Below are 17,470 nucleotides of genomic sequence, written 5' to 3'. Positions count from 1 at the left end.
GTACTTTCACTAAGATCTTCATTATAGCTTTACAAAGAGAACAAACAATGTAGGAGGCGGATACATTTTCTATTTGCAGATTAGACCCTGAACCGTCTGACAAAGACATATCTCCTAAAGCTTTGTTTTGTTACATTGATGTTTGAATTGCGGTGTATTGCACCAAAGATTGTAGGCTGTGACCTCGCCTCTAGTTAGGGGCACCGAATACAACCACCATTCGCAAAAGAGTTTTGGCGAGTCAATTTTGTTCCACAGATTGAGTATGTTGACTCAACATAACCATATTGATGTTGAGACCGAGCCGACCCTTCCAAAAAGTTTTTAGGCTATGGAACTGTGCTTTAAGGGTTCGGGCGTCATTGAAACGAGTCCAGCATAGATAAATCGACTAGATTTCCTAATGTTCACCCGTCTGCGTCAAAGTAGATTACACTGTTGACTAGGTAATAAATTACCAACAATCGTAAACCAATCCTCGACACCAAAGAAACAGCCGTGGCTTAAAACTTCCCAAACAGAGCAGCCCAGACAATCGCAAGGAAACAATCGGATTACCAAGAAAACATGGACCCTGAAAATGCTGATTTTCAAAGGAAAGTGGCGGTCCCGACCGAATGTTTGGTATTCGGTGAGCCACGAAAGGGTGCAAGCTACGAGCGTGCAGAAACTCTATTTGGATTCGCTAATGAATTTCATTCAATGCAACTCTTATGGCTGTAACACTAACGACGACACTAAGCTCGCAATGTGATGTCTATGGATGTTTTATTGATTTTCTATTATGGACTTAAGCTAAGGCTTGGAATAAAGTTCGCGGGCTGAGAGATCGACGGTGCACTGTTCAACCAGCTTTGAAGCTCCCCGCTCGGACTTCAAACTACGATCAATTTTCAAACCACTTATCGCGCGTACGCCGTAAAGCGGCCAGTACGTTCGACTGGGAACTAAGAGATGAACTTCCGGTAACTGTAATTGTTGGAAATTACTTGGCAAATGGGTTGAGAGCGGGAGCCACGCAATGTGAGGTACTCAACATTGTCTAGTCCTTAGATTCCAGGGCTCGAAAGTGGGATAAGGTTATAGCGTGGAAAATTTTGCGAGACACAACAAGCTTTGGGTGAAAATTCTGTTAGGGCTTGAATGTTGAATGGTGCATGTCCTCGACTCCTAATCCTATTCTTTCCTAGACGATAGAATGAGGGTTTGATGCGTGCTCCGTATGTGAATATGAAGTGTGCGGTAGATGGAATTGCGGATCGGGGATTGGTGATTAGGGAATGGTCCGGTTTCCACCCGAAATGGGCACGGGCTGTACAACCTCCACGGTTGGACTCGGATTGAGTCGGTTTGGAGATAAAACGGTCTTTTGTATGACAGAAGTATTGGGGAAAGGACCGACTCCGGTGGGTATGGAGGGTTTCAATAATTGGGCATACGCGCCATGGAAATTGGGTTGGGGATCGAGTGTGTTGGGGAAAGGACCGATTTGGTTCTTTCCCCAGGTGGATGTATGTTTCCGTGTGTCATATTTTGACTTTTGTGAGATAGCCATGCGGAGCGGATCTTTTTGCAGGACTGAGAAGCGGAATAGTGGGTGAGTTGGGGAAAGGGCCGATTTGGGTGGATATGTCAAGACGGACATACGGCATTGTACAGTGGGAGCGGAGCCGGCGGGGTGTGGTGAATGTTGGGCTCACAAACTTGCAGAATATGGAGGATCACGGGGAAAGGACCGAATATATGCAAGTGCAGAAGCTGGAGTAGGTTTGATGGGAATTGGGGAAAGGGCCGAATATTATAAGAGAAGGGTGTTAAGATAAGAGTGGATTTGAATGAAGGATGAAAATGATTTTTAGTTTGGAGAGAAGTGTCGATTGGCTTTTGAGACGAACTATTCTCCTATATGAACACGGAATTGAAGGCTTCTTCGTGTAATTAATGTTTTCAGTTGCTAGTGCAACATATATCAGAGAATAAGTGGCAGTATACGATGATGAATTATCAATAATTCCTTAGTAGGATGATCGGGCGACTTCAAATTGCCTCTCAATAACATGTTTTGCAATAGCAACTGATAGAACATACCGGAAAGTCAATCGGTACACCATTGAAGATTTCAACTACAGCTATATCTGGACATAGAAGCTCTCGGAATAAGATAATAGGAAATGAGAAACAGATCTACCGTAATGGCCTTTGCCTATGATGTACTCGTTTTTGGTGATTTATAGAAATTTAATTTTACATCATCTATTTACTCTTCTTATAAAATGAGTTTCTATGATGATGTCTCTGTTTACCGAGAGTCGCTTGTCTAAACGATTACCCTACCCCGTTATAGCCTCCCTCCTATGTCCTAAATCGTTCAAATATTTGAGAATATTCAATAAACTGATTCCGAATTCCTTAATGCCCACTCTGAGAGTTTCTTACTTCCATTCTATGTAACATCTGACTGCTGTCGATCTCGAAAGCCTATATCCGTCCGAGTTGTCGACACACTATTTCGACTCTGGATATTTGTGTGAAAAGCAAAATATTTAAGTTGAAGAGAATCAATCTAATGATTGAGTGCCAAAGTGAAAGCTCTCGAATTTATAGTCTTGGCTATCAAGTCGGGACTGCTTTTTCAATGTGTGGATCTATACGACTTGAGAATAGCTTCGAGATGATAGATCTTTATGTTCCAAAGGAATACCAAGTGCTTCGGTAGATCTACTTTCATTGTGTAAATCAAGAGATGTGATAATCGATTTGAAACTCCAATAACTATATATACTGTACACGTCACTACAGGGCGTATCTTAGGATCCTAATTACTTCTCCTCTTTCTTTTCACCGAATCACTAAGGTCAGTCGAGACACTTATCCCAAGACTGCCCTCCCTAATATCAAAAAGTCTCAAGATAAAAAATTGTATGTTACGAGTTAAGTATATAGCCATTACAAAGCGAAAAGAAATGTTCAGTTCGGTTATACAGAACTTTCTGTGAGTAGACTTCGTATGATACATTCCTCGCGGGCTCAAAACATATGTCAGATCCTATCAGTAATGTTCGCAATGTCTTATTCTGTTGTTTTCATTCTATACTCACTATGAACTCATTGACTTCTTTCATTTTCTCTAACTTATTTCATTCAGGTGGGAATAAGACCAGTATTTTACTCGTAGATAGAGTGAAGGGCAAGAAAAAAAAAAGAAAACACACGACTTGTTGGTCGTGATTTGTATGTTCAAAGAGTCATTATGCAATTCCTATATAGTTTTGTTCCATCGAATAGTTTTATGTTAGCCCTTGCAGTCGCCAATCAGAAGAAATAACTCGAAAATGGGTAAGAATTATCAAATAGTAAGACTCCATCTTCCCCTTGAAATATGCAACAAAGATCCTTATGTTCAGTGGCATTGTAGAGTGAAAATTTTTTATATCTTAAAGTGGAAAGTTGAGAAAGTTACCCACAAATTGTACTTCAAGATCCAGTGATACGAAACCGTTTGTTCGGAAACCTCATCATGTGTTTCTGTTTGAGTATTATAGTATCTATTCATTCTTGATAGTATCGTAAAACTCATTTGTGAACGTGATGGTAGGAGTTGAATCGAAATTTTTTACTGGGTACTTAGATCGATAAGCAAAAAACGAGTCTTGATTTAATGTAGTGCATGTATCATAGAAGCAAGGTGTTTCTTTTGTTATTAGCATCATCAATAATTAGCTCGATACCCCAGAAGACTAAGGGAAGTGCTAGCAAGAGACAATATCATCTCCTAACACTTTTTACTCACACTCCGCTACGTTCTCGGAGACATTACGGAGCCTTGGAAAAGCTTTCCGGAACCCAAGTGCTCCGGCCTTGTCAAAATCTCTTAAGTCTTAGAAGCGATAATATTATGATGTGTATCAATACTACCCTACTATCTCAGATCAATCTCCGCGCGGGTTGCTTATATTCATCAAGCGAAACTCCGCGCGGGGCCAACCTTTTTCTACCTTCTCCGTGGCTCCACTGAAGGAATTGCGTTATAATCAAACTCCGGAATTTTGGGGGTGGGCGGGGGGGCTGAGTATCGGGGTTTCGGAACCGAACTGATTGGTTGATATATTACATCAGTACAGTATGAACATACCACAATTTGATCAACTTGTGGTCTATGGCCCTTGCAATCTCATCCTCTTTTGAGTGGATGCAGGAGGAAGTGTTGTATGATGTCAGTCAGTTTTGATCAAAAGAGATGTGGACTTGAATGGAAGCGGACCCGAATCGCAGTTTCAGTGATGATTTCGAGGTCTTCCTTGTTTGGGTATTATTGGTGGAGAGGAATGGATGAATGGAAGCGAGGTATGTACCGAGGTTGAATGACGACTTTGTGGGAATGAGATTGAGGGGTTTGAAAGATTTGACTGCATAGGGTTTCTATTCGGGGTCTTGGCTCGGATGCAAGGAGGGTCTATGGGGAAAAGTATATCTAATAGACATATTTAGTGCTATGGAATAGCAACCAAGACACCCCTCTCGCCAAATGCATCGTGATGGGCAATGAATATAGTAGGAATAGTTTCCTATGTAAGAAGAGGGCATCGATCTTCAGTGAATTATTTGTGTCCTAAATAGGGATGAATTCATGTTGAGTTCTATACCAGAGGAGGAATCATCTCTCTTGCCCTTTTCGCCACCACTATATCCAAATAAGCTTTACTTCAAACTACTGGTCTTTACGGAGTAGCGAAAATTCTTTTTCTTGGTTCAATATGCCTTGCTGCCCGGACACGAAATTTTCATCTACGCTAATTATCCTATAGGTTTACCTGCTGTACAAAAACTTCTACAGGCATAAGGGAATTGGCACACAATAAGCTTATAGGCAAGATGCAGTACTACTCCAACATGAGAATGATACTTATGGTTCGAGTCAGTATTCAGTCTTGGATGTCACCAGTGTTGGGTCACGATACCAAGTACACAACGCAAATTGTTAACTTACAACGAAACACAGTACAGTGATAGCAGGGTATTGAGCGTGGAGTTCTGGTATCCCAATAGATGTGTATTGACAACCCGCCAATTGTGGCTCATCTAGATTAGTTGCAGATTCAAGTCTTGCAGCTCCTCATCACTCAACCCCATTCCCCGGAAGTCTCACTTCCCCAGAACTCCAGACTCCAGATTCTTCATCCATATGCACCCAGCATTTAAAGAAAGTTCTTCATGCCCAAACCACTGTTCTCGATGAAATCCCCAACGCACATATTACCAAACTACGGTACTACCACTTTGTCAATATTTCACGAGCAATATACAGTACCACGTATCTCTATCTCCACCTATCTGCACTGCACCCCTCGCTCACGTGCAGAAGCGTGATCGTGCTCGGTGAGCCACGTAACCAGGCGTGAACTATGTGCAGCCACGTAGGACCCCACATGTTCATCTATTCATTTCTAACCAAACTCGTGTTTATTGTGATATATGAAACCCTTGATTCGTCTCTCCGCATTTAATATTTGAATGCAAGAGAATGAAGAAAATTTTTGCTATTACGGGCTTTTACAAGTTTGAGAAGGGAGTTGGGTTACGATGTTGAAATGCTATGCGAGCCCCACTATATATGTACCCTAGTCGTACATATGCGACTAGACGAATTCTGCAATGTTATGTTGTATTGGGAAGCAATAGTCAATTTTTATGCTACCTGCAATGAATAAAAAGTGTGTTTTGGGAAGCCTAGAAGGTGATAGTACCCACTTGATATAGTGAGATGAGATGGTCTAGATGATACGATTTGATGCATTCTACATGAAAAATATGCACGTCGTACTTTTGCATTACAGCAAGAAGCTAAGTTGTGTAGGTATTGATATAATTCCATAAAGATTTGAAACATACTTACTATCTAGTAAGGTCAAGATATGCGGCCTACAATACCCCCCCTTCCTCTGGAATCAAATCGGCTAGCATGAATTCACTGCGTCTAGCTATTGCACCCTGCATACATAAAATATTAGGAGACACAGAGTCCCTTGATTCTCCACATACTCGTGCGGCTAGAAAGTAATAAGGATGCAACTCCGAAGCTAGATGCACATATCACACAATAGTAAACTATAAGAGGACTAACCTGACATTCTTAGTGGCGGAGTCGCATACTCTCTGGCAGCACGAGTGCCAGTCGTAAACCGTCGATCATCCGGGAAGGAAGTAGACTCACCTGCATGCATTGAAGTAGGCAGGTGACTTTGGCATACAACACTTGCATATATGTAGATCCCAAGAAAGACCCTGACCCTGACGTGTTTATAAGCCTCAATGAACCTTCCTATGTAGGAATTTGACCTAAGCTTTGTTGCCTCAAGTCTGCTTAGCTAAATCGATAACACTTGGTCGGTTCGGTTCTAATAATGAGACATCAGCTATGCGAGATGTAAATCTGCCTTTAATCTGACGGGCCCGTCATTATGTATTATGCCTGAAGACTGCCGCTGTCGATCCGTATGTTGTTCCGGCCTTAATCTCATGCAAATTTATCACTGCATTCATATCACGGGGACATGCAAGGTCAGCCAACGGCTCGCTGGATGTATTTCTCACTCAGATTCACTTTTAGAAAAATACCAAGACCTTTCGCAAGAAATGAACACACACATCAGTATCTATGTCAGCGAGTGCCGGAGTAGATTATTGGATTAAACCAGGCATCAAAGGGATACTGATGATACCTGAAAAATAAGAGGATAATAATTTTCACAGAGACTTCAGCATGTGACAAATTCTAGAATTCGTATCACACAAGAACAATATATACGTATAGGTCAGCGTAGCATTAGCATAGATAGATTTAGGACTAAATCAATTGTGAATTTACCACTAATGCTGATATATACATATCTACGGTAATGAGAGAATCATTCAACCGTCACCTATTTACATGAAGAACAAACATAATATATACGGTAATGAAGAAATCATTCAACCGTCACTGGTGCTGCATGAAACGGATAAATGAAAAACTATGCACGGTAATGAGAAATCATTCAACCGTCATCAATATTACATGAAGAAAAAACATACATAGTATATACGGTAATGAGAGAATCATTCAACCGTCACCAATATTACACGAAGAAGAAACACACAGTGCATACTGTAATGAGAGAACCATCGAAATTTACGGATGATGTAAAAGCCAGAAGCAAGTCGTCTTTGTCTACCTTCGGCAAGATCGGCTGCAAGGGAATGGCTTGCCTTAACCCCAACAGTATTTTGCATCTTACATCAAAGAATAAGCCGAGTCAATAGCATCATGATTTAGAAAATCGTCTTCAATACTCCAATCAGCCTCGTAACCAGCCTCTAGAGCAGACTCCTCTGGACTCATGCGCTCAATGCCTTGGCTTGGGAAAATGTTTGCTTCACTCTCATCTTGGACAGCTGAAGAGCTCGCTTGCTGCCCAGCCTCATTATTGTCGCCATTGGCAGCGCGGGGGGCATAAAGCTCACAGAACCCTTCACAATATGGAAAACCACAGTCATCCTCGCCAACACCCTCCGCTTGGAATCTTCTAAGAAGGAACTCTTGGGAAGGAGTGAAGGCCTGAATGGTAGGGTTGAGGGTAGTGGTAGATGTGTGTGCACCAGAATTCTCGCTGGCCACTTTAGCGCGATCCCAAACACTTTTAATGGAAGAGCGGTGGGCTGCGAACCCTCGGACAGAAGTAGGACGAGTGGCAGCGCGATTCCAAAGACTTTGAAGTAAAGGGCTATGGGCTAAGTACCTTCGAGCAAGAAAAGGAGAGGTATCGGCGCGGAGTTGATAACCCCCTTCAGAAGGATTTATATTAGCTCTAAATTGAAACATTGAGCTGGCCATTGAAGGCTCTTGAGATGTACCAGGTGCATCTACAGTTTGAACAATTGAGCCGGCCATTGAAGGCTCTCGAGAAGTACCAGGTGCATTTGCAGATTGAGAAGAAGATGCCTATGTAAAGATCATCAACATTGATATTCAAGCAGTGGAAAAGTAACTACAAGATTGATATACTTACGTTAATTTTGATCATGTAATGCTTCGATGCATTGTTGATGATGGCCTCCAAAGGCTTTTCAGGTCTTTGGTCCATCGATTGGTTGTCGGGCAATGTGTTATTCGAGCTCGTCATGGTGGATGTTTGTTCTGAATCCAGGGACTTCAGAAATGATGGCAATCAAGATATTTGGCTTTTAATTACTGGTACTTGAAAGATTGTGATATAGGAATGATGTTCTGATACAGCATCGAAAAAGTTATTAAATTTTATGGAAATGATCATGAATTTATAGACTCTTCCTAGTTCAAATGGAAATCCGGGGAAATTTTGGGCTAAAATTCAGTCGAGAAAATGACGTTACCTATACTTACCTCTAGCCACCTAGGTTCATCCAGAGGAGTCTAAAAATGTAAATATTTGATAATGCAAAGACTTGAAGAATAATTTTCACGCCTTAGAAAACAGTAGTCCTCTCCATAGAACATCTGGGGTGTTTTGAGCGGCAATCTGACCAGTGGGAAAGTGGTCGTACCTTGAGATCACCAATACCTGATAGTAAGCTAGTTTTATGGGAAATATGCCAATATCATTTTTGCTCAATTGAGTAGCCGTTGTGTGGATCAATTTCGTAGTGTAAGAATCTGGGGAATTGGCTTTTACAGAACTCTATACTACGAGAAGTCAAGCCTTCCTACCATAAGATCTGCCGCCATTGATGCAATGCTCTGGCTAAGGAAGAGGTAATGATGTGCATGGGCTACACTTTCCTGCAAACCAATTATGACTTCTGGAATAGGTTTACAATTGCCATTTTGTTTGATTGGGTGATTGTGGCATAGAGTGATCCTGTAACGCGAGCATCTGAAGAGGTAGCTTGTCAAGAACTTGAAATGCATAGAAGCTAGTCATAAACTAGGTTCAACAGCTCCGACATTTGATATGAGATTTCGATAGAGTTTGACCTATAACCCCTCTACGATGGCAGGTCTTTCTTGGTATACGATCAGGTGATTTGTCTGGTATATGACTAGGCTTTTCAATCCTCAGATCAAATCGAAATCGAGTCTTCTTTAGTAAGTGTTGCTCCGGTGACAATGTCACTTGCCATGGAAATTGTTTAGTGATTATTCATTTCCACAGAGAATTATGGTTCCATAATTTGAATAACAAAACCATTCACATTACTTCGAGATTCATACCTCTAAAGTTTTGAACGTATTAAAATAGAGGAACAGATGATAAAAAAGAGCACCTTATGATTTACTTGGAATTTGACGAAATTTACTTTTGATAAAATTCATCGATCATTGATGAAAGCCATAAGTAATTTTCCTTTGAAAGCTTCAGATTGAAAATTTCAAGGGGCTAAATCATGAGCTTTCTATTGGCTCTCAAATCTTTCACATCCGAACCTTCAATTTTACTTGGCTGATAGATATGTTTCAGGAATTATCTATTCCAACATCAGGCAAGACCTAATCCCCTGCCTCTGGAGAGCCCCATTTTTCCACGATAAAGGTGGACGGACAAAAAGCATACGAAAACATAGAAATATGTAGATGAACTTTTGCTACCCATAGAGAGGGAATGAAAGGTCTAGACTTCCCCTATCTCCATGTCGAGCAAGAGGATTCCAAAATTATTGTTTGTGAATCGTAGATTTGAAGGTCTTCCTGAAATTCATCTAAACAAACTTGTGTAGTGAATATCCGCACTTAACTGTGAGGCGAAGGGCTTAGGGGGAATTAGTTTTCACTAGATAAACGCTAGATGATCAACCGGACTCGAACTAGACGCAAATTTTCATATGATGACACAGTGAAATACGTTGAAATAAGCACCAAGCCCATGCCAACCATCAAACGACAAAGCACTAGCTTAATCTTCCTAGAACTTTCCGGAATTCGAATTGGCCAAAGAATTCTGATAGATTGTGAGCGTGAGAACGCGTTGCAGTCGTCTGGATATCGTATGTAGTTCAATTAAACGAATATTTTGACGTGCTTACATTTCAAGAATTGCTATTGGTACATGATGAATGTGGGCTATAATGACTAATCAAGATCCATGACGCTGATCAATCATGAACCTCGGAAAAATATAATCGTAAATATTTGAACATGGCAATAGTATCATACAACGATAATAACAATCCTACTGTATACTCCGATAATTTACAATTGATAGTCCAAAATATTCGGATATATCCAAGATTCAAATACTCCTTCAATCGACGCGTTTGAACTCAGCGCGCATCTTCAATTGAATCCAGACAACCATAACCCCTCCACACCATGGAAAATCCCGTCCTTTCCGGCCTGCGTTGTCTGCGAACCAGAACCATTCTTCGAAACACCTCGATCTCAAGATGCTCAAACCTCCATAGCTCTGCTCCCCGCGCTGCACAAAGTATACGTTCATACTCTACTCCCACAATCAATTCACCCCGCACACTCGCCCGAAGCACAGCTTCTTGCCCCTCATCATCTTTCGCCCGCCTTAGATTCTACAGCAGCGAATCCTCTCCATCCACAATCAAAGGTACCGTAGGCGAAGGTGCACATAAACTCGAGGTACCATCTCATCTAGATGAAGCAGAAAAGAAGATTTGGGGTTTATTATACAACGAACTTGCGCCCACGAAACTGCAGGTGCAGGATATCAGTGGTGGATGTGGAAGTATGTATGGGATTGAGGTTGTTAGCGAAAAGTTTAGGGGTTTGAATATGTTGAAACAACAGAGATTGGTTAATAAGATACTGGGGGAGGAGATCAAGGGATGGCACGGTGTACAGTTGAGGACTAGTGTGCCTTGATTGGAGGAGGGAAATTGATAGAAGGCATTTGAATGGTTATAGATATATACGTAATGCGGCATTTGGCAGGCTTGTTACATGAAGAAATACGTGTAGGTCGGATCGAGGTGGCCTGGGCATCTGAACATTGGGAGATGGCAGTTACAGCGTGTACATTATGGATTGAATATGGGGATATCGGAATGCATGAATCAAAGAAGTGATGACTGAGTGGAATTACTTCTAATAGAATGACGCTTAATGATAAAGTTCAAAATACTCTTCTCTCATTGTCTGCTAGAAAATTGAGGACATCGGCATTTGTTCCCAGGCGACCGAACGATCATTCGCCTTTAGGACATTCCAAGTATTAAGACTCTTATTTAAAGCCGCGAATCCTCAGCATCTATCTAAACTTCCTTTTCCTTTCACTTATGATGATTTTATTTCAAGTCTGCAAGTAATTGCACTGCTGAAAAAGATTAGGGCCTGCTCACTCCATCCCAAATCACCAGCTGAATTACACCACTGTTTCACTAACATCTGGGCTGTTCTTGATATTCATCCGATCCTCATTCGGCCTCCTCGCTTAGAATGTATTCGTTGCCAAAGGGCATGGTTTGAGTTAATGCGATAGTGACGGAGCTGGACTGGAACGGCCATGATCTCTGTAAGTTGAATGCAAAGTGAAGCTATTTAGATCAAATATTGTTGCAAATCATAGTGTCTCAGCTCTCCGGGACCACAATCTGTAAAGAAACACCATTCCCTAACATATCGAGTCTGAAGTCTACGAAATTTCCACACGACACTTTTGCGCATAGTGCCCGAACGCAGATGTGAACTGGACATATCCCACTCGAGTACATCGCCAGTGTTTCGCAGTCGCTCCTTTCACTCTCAATGCCAAGCCAAGCCCAGACGTCCCGTTCTTCTCCCACAAATCCATATTCCCTGTCTGCAAAAGCGCACAGCATAATAACATATCATCCTTTGCCTCTAGCGCAACATCAAAAACAATTAATCCAAGCGCATCACCGGTAACCGGATCCACACAATTTCGTCTCCCGTATGTATGAGAGCCCTGCCTGGTATTGAATAAAAACGGTTCGACAGGTGCTGTGCGAGCCATGACAATATAAGCTGATATCTCAACGCTACCACTTTTCACAGCACCGGTTTTGAAATATGAAATAGGCTGTGCCTCCGCATGAATGAGCTCTGGATCTCGGAGCGTGGTACCGAGTTGTGGTTTCCTCCAATGTCGTGCATTTGCCTCATAAAAAAGTACAGGCGCATCAATACTTGCCCAAGACCACGAAGGCGCAACATAGTCTTTGTATCTATGGCCCGGCCGTCGCTGGATTTGGTTTTCATCGCGACACCAAAGTAAACTTGCCCAAGGATCAGTTTTGAGAAGTCCGGCAAGGTATGCATCGGCTGCTTTGTCGCATGCGATACCGTAGAATGCAAGAAGTCTGTCTTTTGGGTATGTTAGGCTTTTGTTGGAGTATTGTTCTATTAAGCGGTACCAAAGTGTATACCATCTGTAAGGAGGATGCTGGATGAGTTGTTGAAGACCCTGTGATCGAGTGTTAGGGGTACTTTTGTCGCCTAGACATTGCCATATTATGGATTTTTGCGTCAGCTTTACTAGTCTGCTGGAAAGTAAATCTTCCTGATAGCACCAGCCTCGACTGTCGGTTGGTGGGGGTAGTGGAGCGTTTCGAGGTTGTCCATTTGGCAATATATAGACAGTAGATTTTGAAGAATCATGTTGTAAATCGAGACTAGCAGCAGTATTTCGTAATGGGTTTCGACGATCCGTCATACCACCATATACTGAACTAGATGCAGCTACGAGAGTCATAACAGCACTTCCATAGATGGAAGCCATATTAGAAGCCTCAAATTGCCAATCCTCTGTTGAGTCCTGAAGAATACACATACTGTCGATCCAGATATAATGCTCTCCCAGCTTGCGAGTCAACATAATCGCATCATGAAGGGTCTGTGGAAGAATTCTGAGTGGGATCTCCGTCGTAAAGAGTGGCATAGTTTTAGTGTTCAGTTGCCATGGTGCATCTTTAGGTGTCATTCCCCAGCAGTAGCTGAGAATCAGATACCCACCTTTATAAAGACATTCTTGCCCATCCACAAGTTTCGGCACATCGCCAGCATCTTGAGAACCCACGTAAATGAGGCGAGTTGGCGCCATTACCATTCCATTGCGTCCGGACACAATGTTGACTACATTGTGTCGCTGTGACGCAGCGGATGAGATTGGAAACATCACCCGATCGCACGTTAACTTGTGATTTTCCAAGCAATGACTCATTGATTGCTTGATATACCTAGCCGCCCCTTCGCTCTCTTCATATGAGCTGATAAGATCTTGCGTTATCAATCAGTACAGCGAATTTTAAATTCCGTATAACATCTTACCCTTGAAATTTCGTGCATTTTTAGGCACCTCCTCAGCATCCGAGGCATGTTTAACATCAGCAATTGGTACATATTTGAAGCCAGAGGATTTTTCTTCAACGTGCTTCCGTAAGAGATCGTCTGCCCAGGTATTATGATCGGGTAGAGAGGCGAGATCCACTGTCAAGGCTACAGCTTCGGCACCACCGCCGTCATCAATAGTTCCGCGTTCTAGAAATATCGGTTGACCTTCCAATCGATGTTTGAAAGGCTCTCGGATAGATTCGTATAGCAAAGTGCACGTATGGCAACCTCTCGAAGCAGAATTCGCAAACTCAGAGAAGCTCGGCCAAAACGGGTGAGGGTCGTTGATTGTTCCATTCCGGAATAATGTATAAGGAATCGCCTGACATGTTGCGCATATTGGCCAAGGCGTTTGCAAAGCCATGTTCAAGTATAGACACACCTTCAAAGATCTTGGTAATTGTATAGACCTCTTGAATGACTTATATATATTGAGATTAGGTAGCCATCTCAATGCTGAGCTGAGTTGCAACAGTAATACGGCTGAGCCGAGGTTACGCCGGGTGTCATTTGCTGAGTCAACATGGCTTGAAAAAAGTGACACATGTCAGCTCAGCTTCATACGAACACTGAATGGGAACTGACTTTAGGAGCTCGCTTGAGCAAACAGATCTGGTTGATTTATTGTATGCGGCAACAAGTTTATAATTGTCTGATGGTGATAGGCGAGAATCTCGCTAGATTATAACATTAATAAATTGGGGGCCAGTAAAAATACGCTAGGAATAATCAAATTGGTCTGTTCTTTTCTAATATCTCCAATAGTTCTGCCCTAAATCGAAGCTTTATAATCTACCAGCCTATATCTATTTCCCACTGCATCTTAATGGGATTCTTAATGTTCTCAGGAGTCTGATCTGGATACTTCTCGGTAATCAACTTCGTCACTTCATCAAAAAGAATCTTATAGCCCTCGCCGCTAAAATGTAGACCTGTAACATCAGTCAGTCCACCCGAATATTACTTTGATAATTTGATTGTGGGTGTTGGTGAGTTAGTTACCATCGTACAGCAGTTTCGTAAGCTTTTTGTCTTTGCCATTTTCTTCTAGACCTGGCATCTCGGCAAATTCATCTCCTTCTTTCCACCTGTTAAGATATCTACGTTAGCTCACAGCCTCTTGTTCCCCCTAATTTTGCATACTTCTAGAATTTACGAGGAAGATCATCCGGCCCTTGACTTACCCACATGCCCCCATAAATGCACTCCAAATATCAACAACACCCAGGCCCTCTTCCTCTCCAACCTGTTTGACCGCATCCCTATATTCTCTTGTCCAGCTAACCCGTCTAGGTTCATCCGAATTTGCCCACTCAATGTTCATTATTCTGGATGTTGCCTCGTCAACAGGTCCCGGCGTCACAAGAATGATATTTGGAGAGTGAGCTTGAATGAGAGGGTGGGAGATGATGGTTTTGAGATTGATAACAAATTGCGGAAGAGGCACAAATTGCTTTGTAGAGGGGCCTCGGTTGAGATCATTGGCGCCGAAAAAGATCAGCTGAACTATGTTAGCTGTTTTTTGTGGATGTGGCTGTCAAAGATAAGAGTGAAACATACCAGGAAACGAACTTTGGCTTGAGAAGGGGAAGGAAAGAATTGAGGGAGTATTTCGAGTGCATGGTTGGTTGTATAGCCACTGCCGAGGTGTATTAGTAGATGTTTTAAATCTCTATATTGGTGAAATGCTTGAGAATGTACCTAAAGCCTCTGTTTATGACGTCGAGTTTTCTGGCATATGCTGAATGAGTTGAGAACATTAGAAAGCGCTTCTAGAATGAATATTGTAAATGGACCTTTCATCGTATAACCAAGATCTAGCCAACAAGAAAGACTTCAAATCATACCATTTTGAATTGCAGATGCAAATGAGAAACCATTGGGTTCATTTGAGCACTGAGTGATACTATCACCTGTTATAACATATAAGTATTAAAAATCATAGCCGAAGCATCTTCATGCGACCAACCAAACAGGATAAACTGGTCATAAGGTGCCTGCATTGTCTATGAGAATACGCTCATCATGTGACCTTTCTCCTCTATCCTAGAAATCACTCACCATCTCTATCTTTCAAGCCTTCTATGAGTGGATTGCCGAATTCCCTAGTAAACGAAACCAAAGTAAAGTATCTCAAGCGTCGCACAAATCAACAAGATACTTCGGCACCGAGAACTTGACAAAAATTTCTACCTCTAAAAAAGAAACAGCTCACAAATGCATAAACAAGCCGCTCCTTACCCTAATAACGTATCCCAGAACCATCTTAACCAAATAAAGAAATGATAAATTGTAATCGGGACTATATCAATTTAGCCTGTACTAATCCTTGTGTATGAACTTCCACCAATAAAATGGTGTGGGGGGTAGGACTACCCCGCCTTCGTTGTGGAGCGCGCGGGTGAGACGAGAAGAGGCTGATAATAGAAGTCGATTAGAGGAAGGTGGGGGGTGAATGATCAGAATGGCTGTTGGATAGTAATCGTTGTAACGTGATGCAAAAAATCCAGATAACATAACTCAAAGCTGTTCAAGCAAGCCATCTACGAAACCATCTAAAGTAGAAATCCCGATACCTTGCCGCTCACAATGTCAGTCCCAGAAAATCTCAAAGATCTCAAAGACGTCTTACGTCCCGACTTTCACTTCGGTTACGCAACCGCTGCGCCGCAGGTGGAAGGTGCGTGGGATGTCGACGGCAAAGGAATTTCCATCTGGGACAAGTTTGGCCACACACCTGGAAAAGTAAAAGATTCCAGTACCTGCGACGATGCTGTTCTCTCCTACTACAAAACTGCCGAGGATGTCACCCTCATGAAATCTTACGGTGTGACTGGATATCGTTTTTCGCTTTCGTGGTCGCGAATCATACCTCTAGGAGGAAAGGATGATCCAGTCAATGAAAAGGGATTGAAATATTACAGCGAGCTTGTGGATGAATTACTGAAAAATGGAATTACACCTTTTGTGACTCTATTTCACTGGGACATCCCTCAAGCATTGGAGGACAGATATGGTGGTATGTTGAATAAGGAGAAATACACTCCTGATTTTGTGAGGTATGCGAGGGTCTGTTTTGAAGCGTTAGGTGATAGGGTTAAGAATTGGATTACCTATAATGAGCCGGGTGTTTACACATTAGCGGGATATGCAGCTGGTGTACATGCGCCTGGAAGGTCATCAAATCGAGAGTTAAATGAGGAGGGAGATTCGAGCACCGAGCCATTTACCGTTGGCCACACGGAATTGGTAAGTCATGCTCATGTGGTGAAGATGTATCGGGATGAATTCAAGGAAAGGCAAGGTGGAACTATCATGATCACTTTACATGGAAATTACTCGGAACCATGGGACGAGGAGGATCCGTTGGACGTGGAAGCCGCAGAAAGAGCGAGAGAATTTGAGATTGCGTGGTTTGCAGATCCGGTATATAAGACGGGTGATTATCCGGCGACTATGCGTGCGCAACTTGGGGATCGATTGCCAAATTTCACGGAAGAGGAGTCAAAATTGGTTTTGGGCAGTTCGGACTTCTATGGAATGAATAGTTATACAACCTTCTTTGTGAAACATCGAGACGGTCCGGCGGATATAAATGATCATTCGGGAAACATCGATAAGCTGGATACTAATTCCAAAGGAGTGGTGAGAGGACCTGAGAGTGATACTTATTGGTTGAGAACATGTCCGAATGGATTCCGAAAGCTGTTGAATTGGATCTGGGCTCGATATGGCGTTCCCATCTTCATTACCGAGAATGGGACTACTGCAAAAGGTGAAACAGCACCGACTGCTGAAGTTTTGAATGACAAGTTCCGAATTGAATTTTTTGAGGGATATATTAGTGCACTAGCTAGAGCTGTGAAAGAAGATGGAGTAGACATCAGATCTTACTTTGCATGGACCTTTACGGACAACTGGGGTAAGAGCTCGCAAATTCTAAATACTACAAGTGACTGACTAGAAATATAGAGTGGGCTGCCGGATTTACTGATAGATTTGGAGTAACCTTTGTAGATTTTGAGTCAAAAGAAAAGAAACGATACCCAAAGAAGTCTGCAACTGTTATCAAGGACCTCTTTACGCATATGATTGAAGGAAAATAAGAATTGGATATGGTATAAGAATTTAGTGTATATA

General features: G+C 42.2%; 5 protein-coding genes across 5 annotated transcripts; 3 read left to right on the top strand and 2 right to left on the bottom strand.

Moving 5' to 3' along the window:
* Positions 1-567: 567 nt before the first annotated feature.
* Bfra_004097 (uncharacterized protein) lies at positions 568-1,046 on the top strand (the record flags this gene model as incomplete). Its single annotated transcript, XM_037334502.1, has 2 exons — positions 568-646; positions 814-1,046. The coding sequence occupies 2 exons, from the start codon at positions 568-570 to the stop codon at positions 1,044-1,046; spliced, it is 312 nt and encodes a 103-aa protein (XP_037193036.1).
* Positions 1,047-7,270: 6,224 nt separating this feature from the next.
* On the bottom strand, positions 7,271-8,159 carry Bfra_004096 (uncharacterized protein; the record flags this gene model as incomplete). Its single annotated transcript, XM_037334501.1, has 2 exons — positions 7,271-7,978; positions 8,046-8,159. 2 exons carry the CDS (start codon positions 8,157-8,159, stop codon positions 7,271-7,273), a joined length of 822 nt encoding a protein of 273 aa, XP_037193035.1.
* Positions 8,160-10,321: 2,162 nt separating this feature from the next.
* Positions 10,322-10,843, top strand: Bfra_004095 (putative bolA like protein; the record flags this gene model as incomplete). The annotated part of the gene is made up of 1 exon (XM_037334500.1): positions 10,322-10,843. The coding sequence occupies one exon, from the start codon at positions 10,322-10,324 to the stop codon at positions 10,841-10,843; it is 522 nt and encodes a 173-aa protein (XP_037193034.1).
* A 769-nt stretch (positions 10,844-11,612) lies between these two features.
* Positions 11,613-15,090, bottom strand: Bfra_004094 (putative heterokaryon incompatibility protein; the record flags this gene model as incomplete). Its single annotated transcript, XM_037334499.1, has 7 exons — positions 11,613-13,216; positions 13,268-13,857; positions 14,127-14,262; positions 14,333-14,418; positions 14,515-14,831; positions 14,891-14,969; positions 15,032-15,090. The coding sequence occupies 7 exons, from the start codon at positions 15,088-15,090 to the stop codon at positions 11,613-11,615; spliced, it is 2,871 nt and encodes a 956-aa protein (XP_037193033.1).
* An 829-nt stretch (positions 15,091-15,919) lies between these two features.
* On the top strand, positions 15,920-17,436 carry Bfra_004093 (putative beta-glucosidase protein; the record flags this gene model as incomplete). The annotated part of the gene is made up of 2 exons (XM_037334498.1): positions 15,920-17,252; positions 17,303-17,436. The coding sequence occupies 2 exons, from the start codon at positions 15,920-15,922 to the stop codon at positions 17,434-17,436; spliced, it is 1,467 nt and encodes a 488-aa protein (XP_037193032.1).
* Between the last annotated feature and the right edge of the window lie 34 nt (positions 17,437-17,470).

Source organism: Botrytis fragariae, assembly GCF_013461495.1.
Source record: "Botrytis fragariae strain BVB16 chromosome Unknown tig00000050, whole genome shotgun sequence".
Lineage (NCBI taxonomy): Eukaryota > Fungi > Ascomycota > Leotiomycetes > Helotiales > Sclerotiniaceae > Botrytis > Botrytis fragariae.
This window is presented reverse-complemented; position numbering and strand designations above follow the sequence as displayed.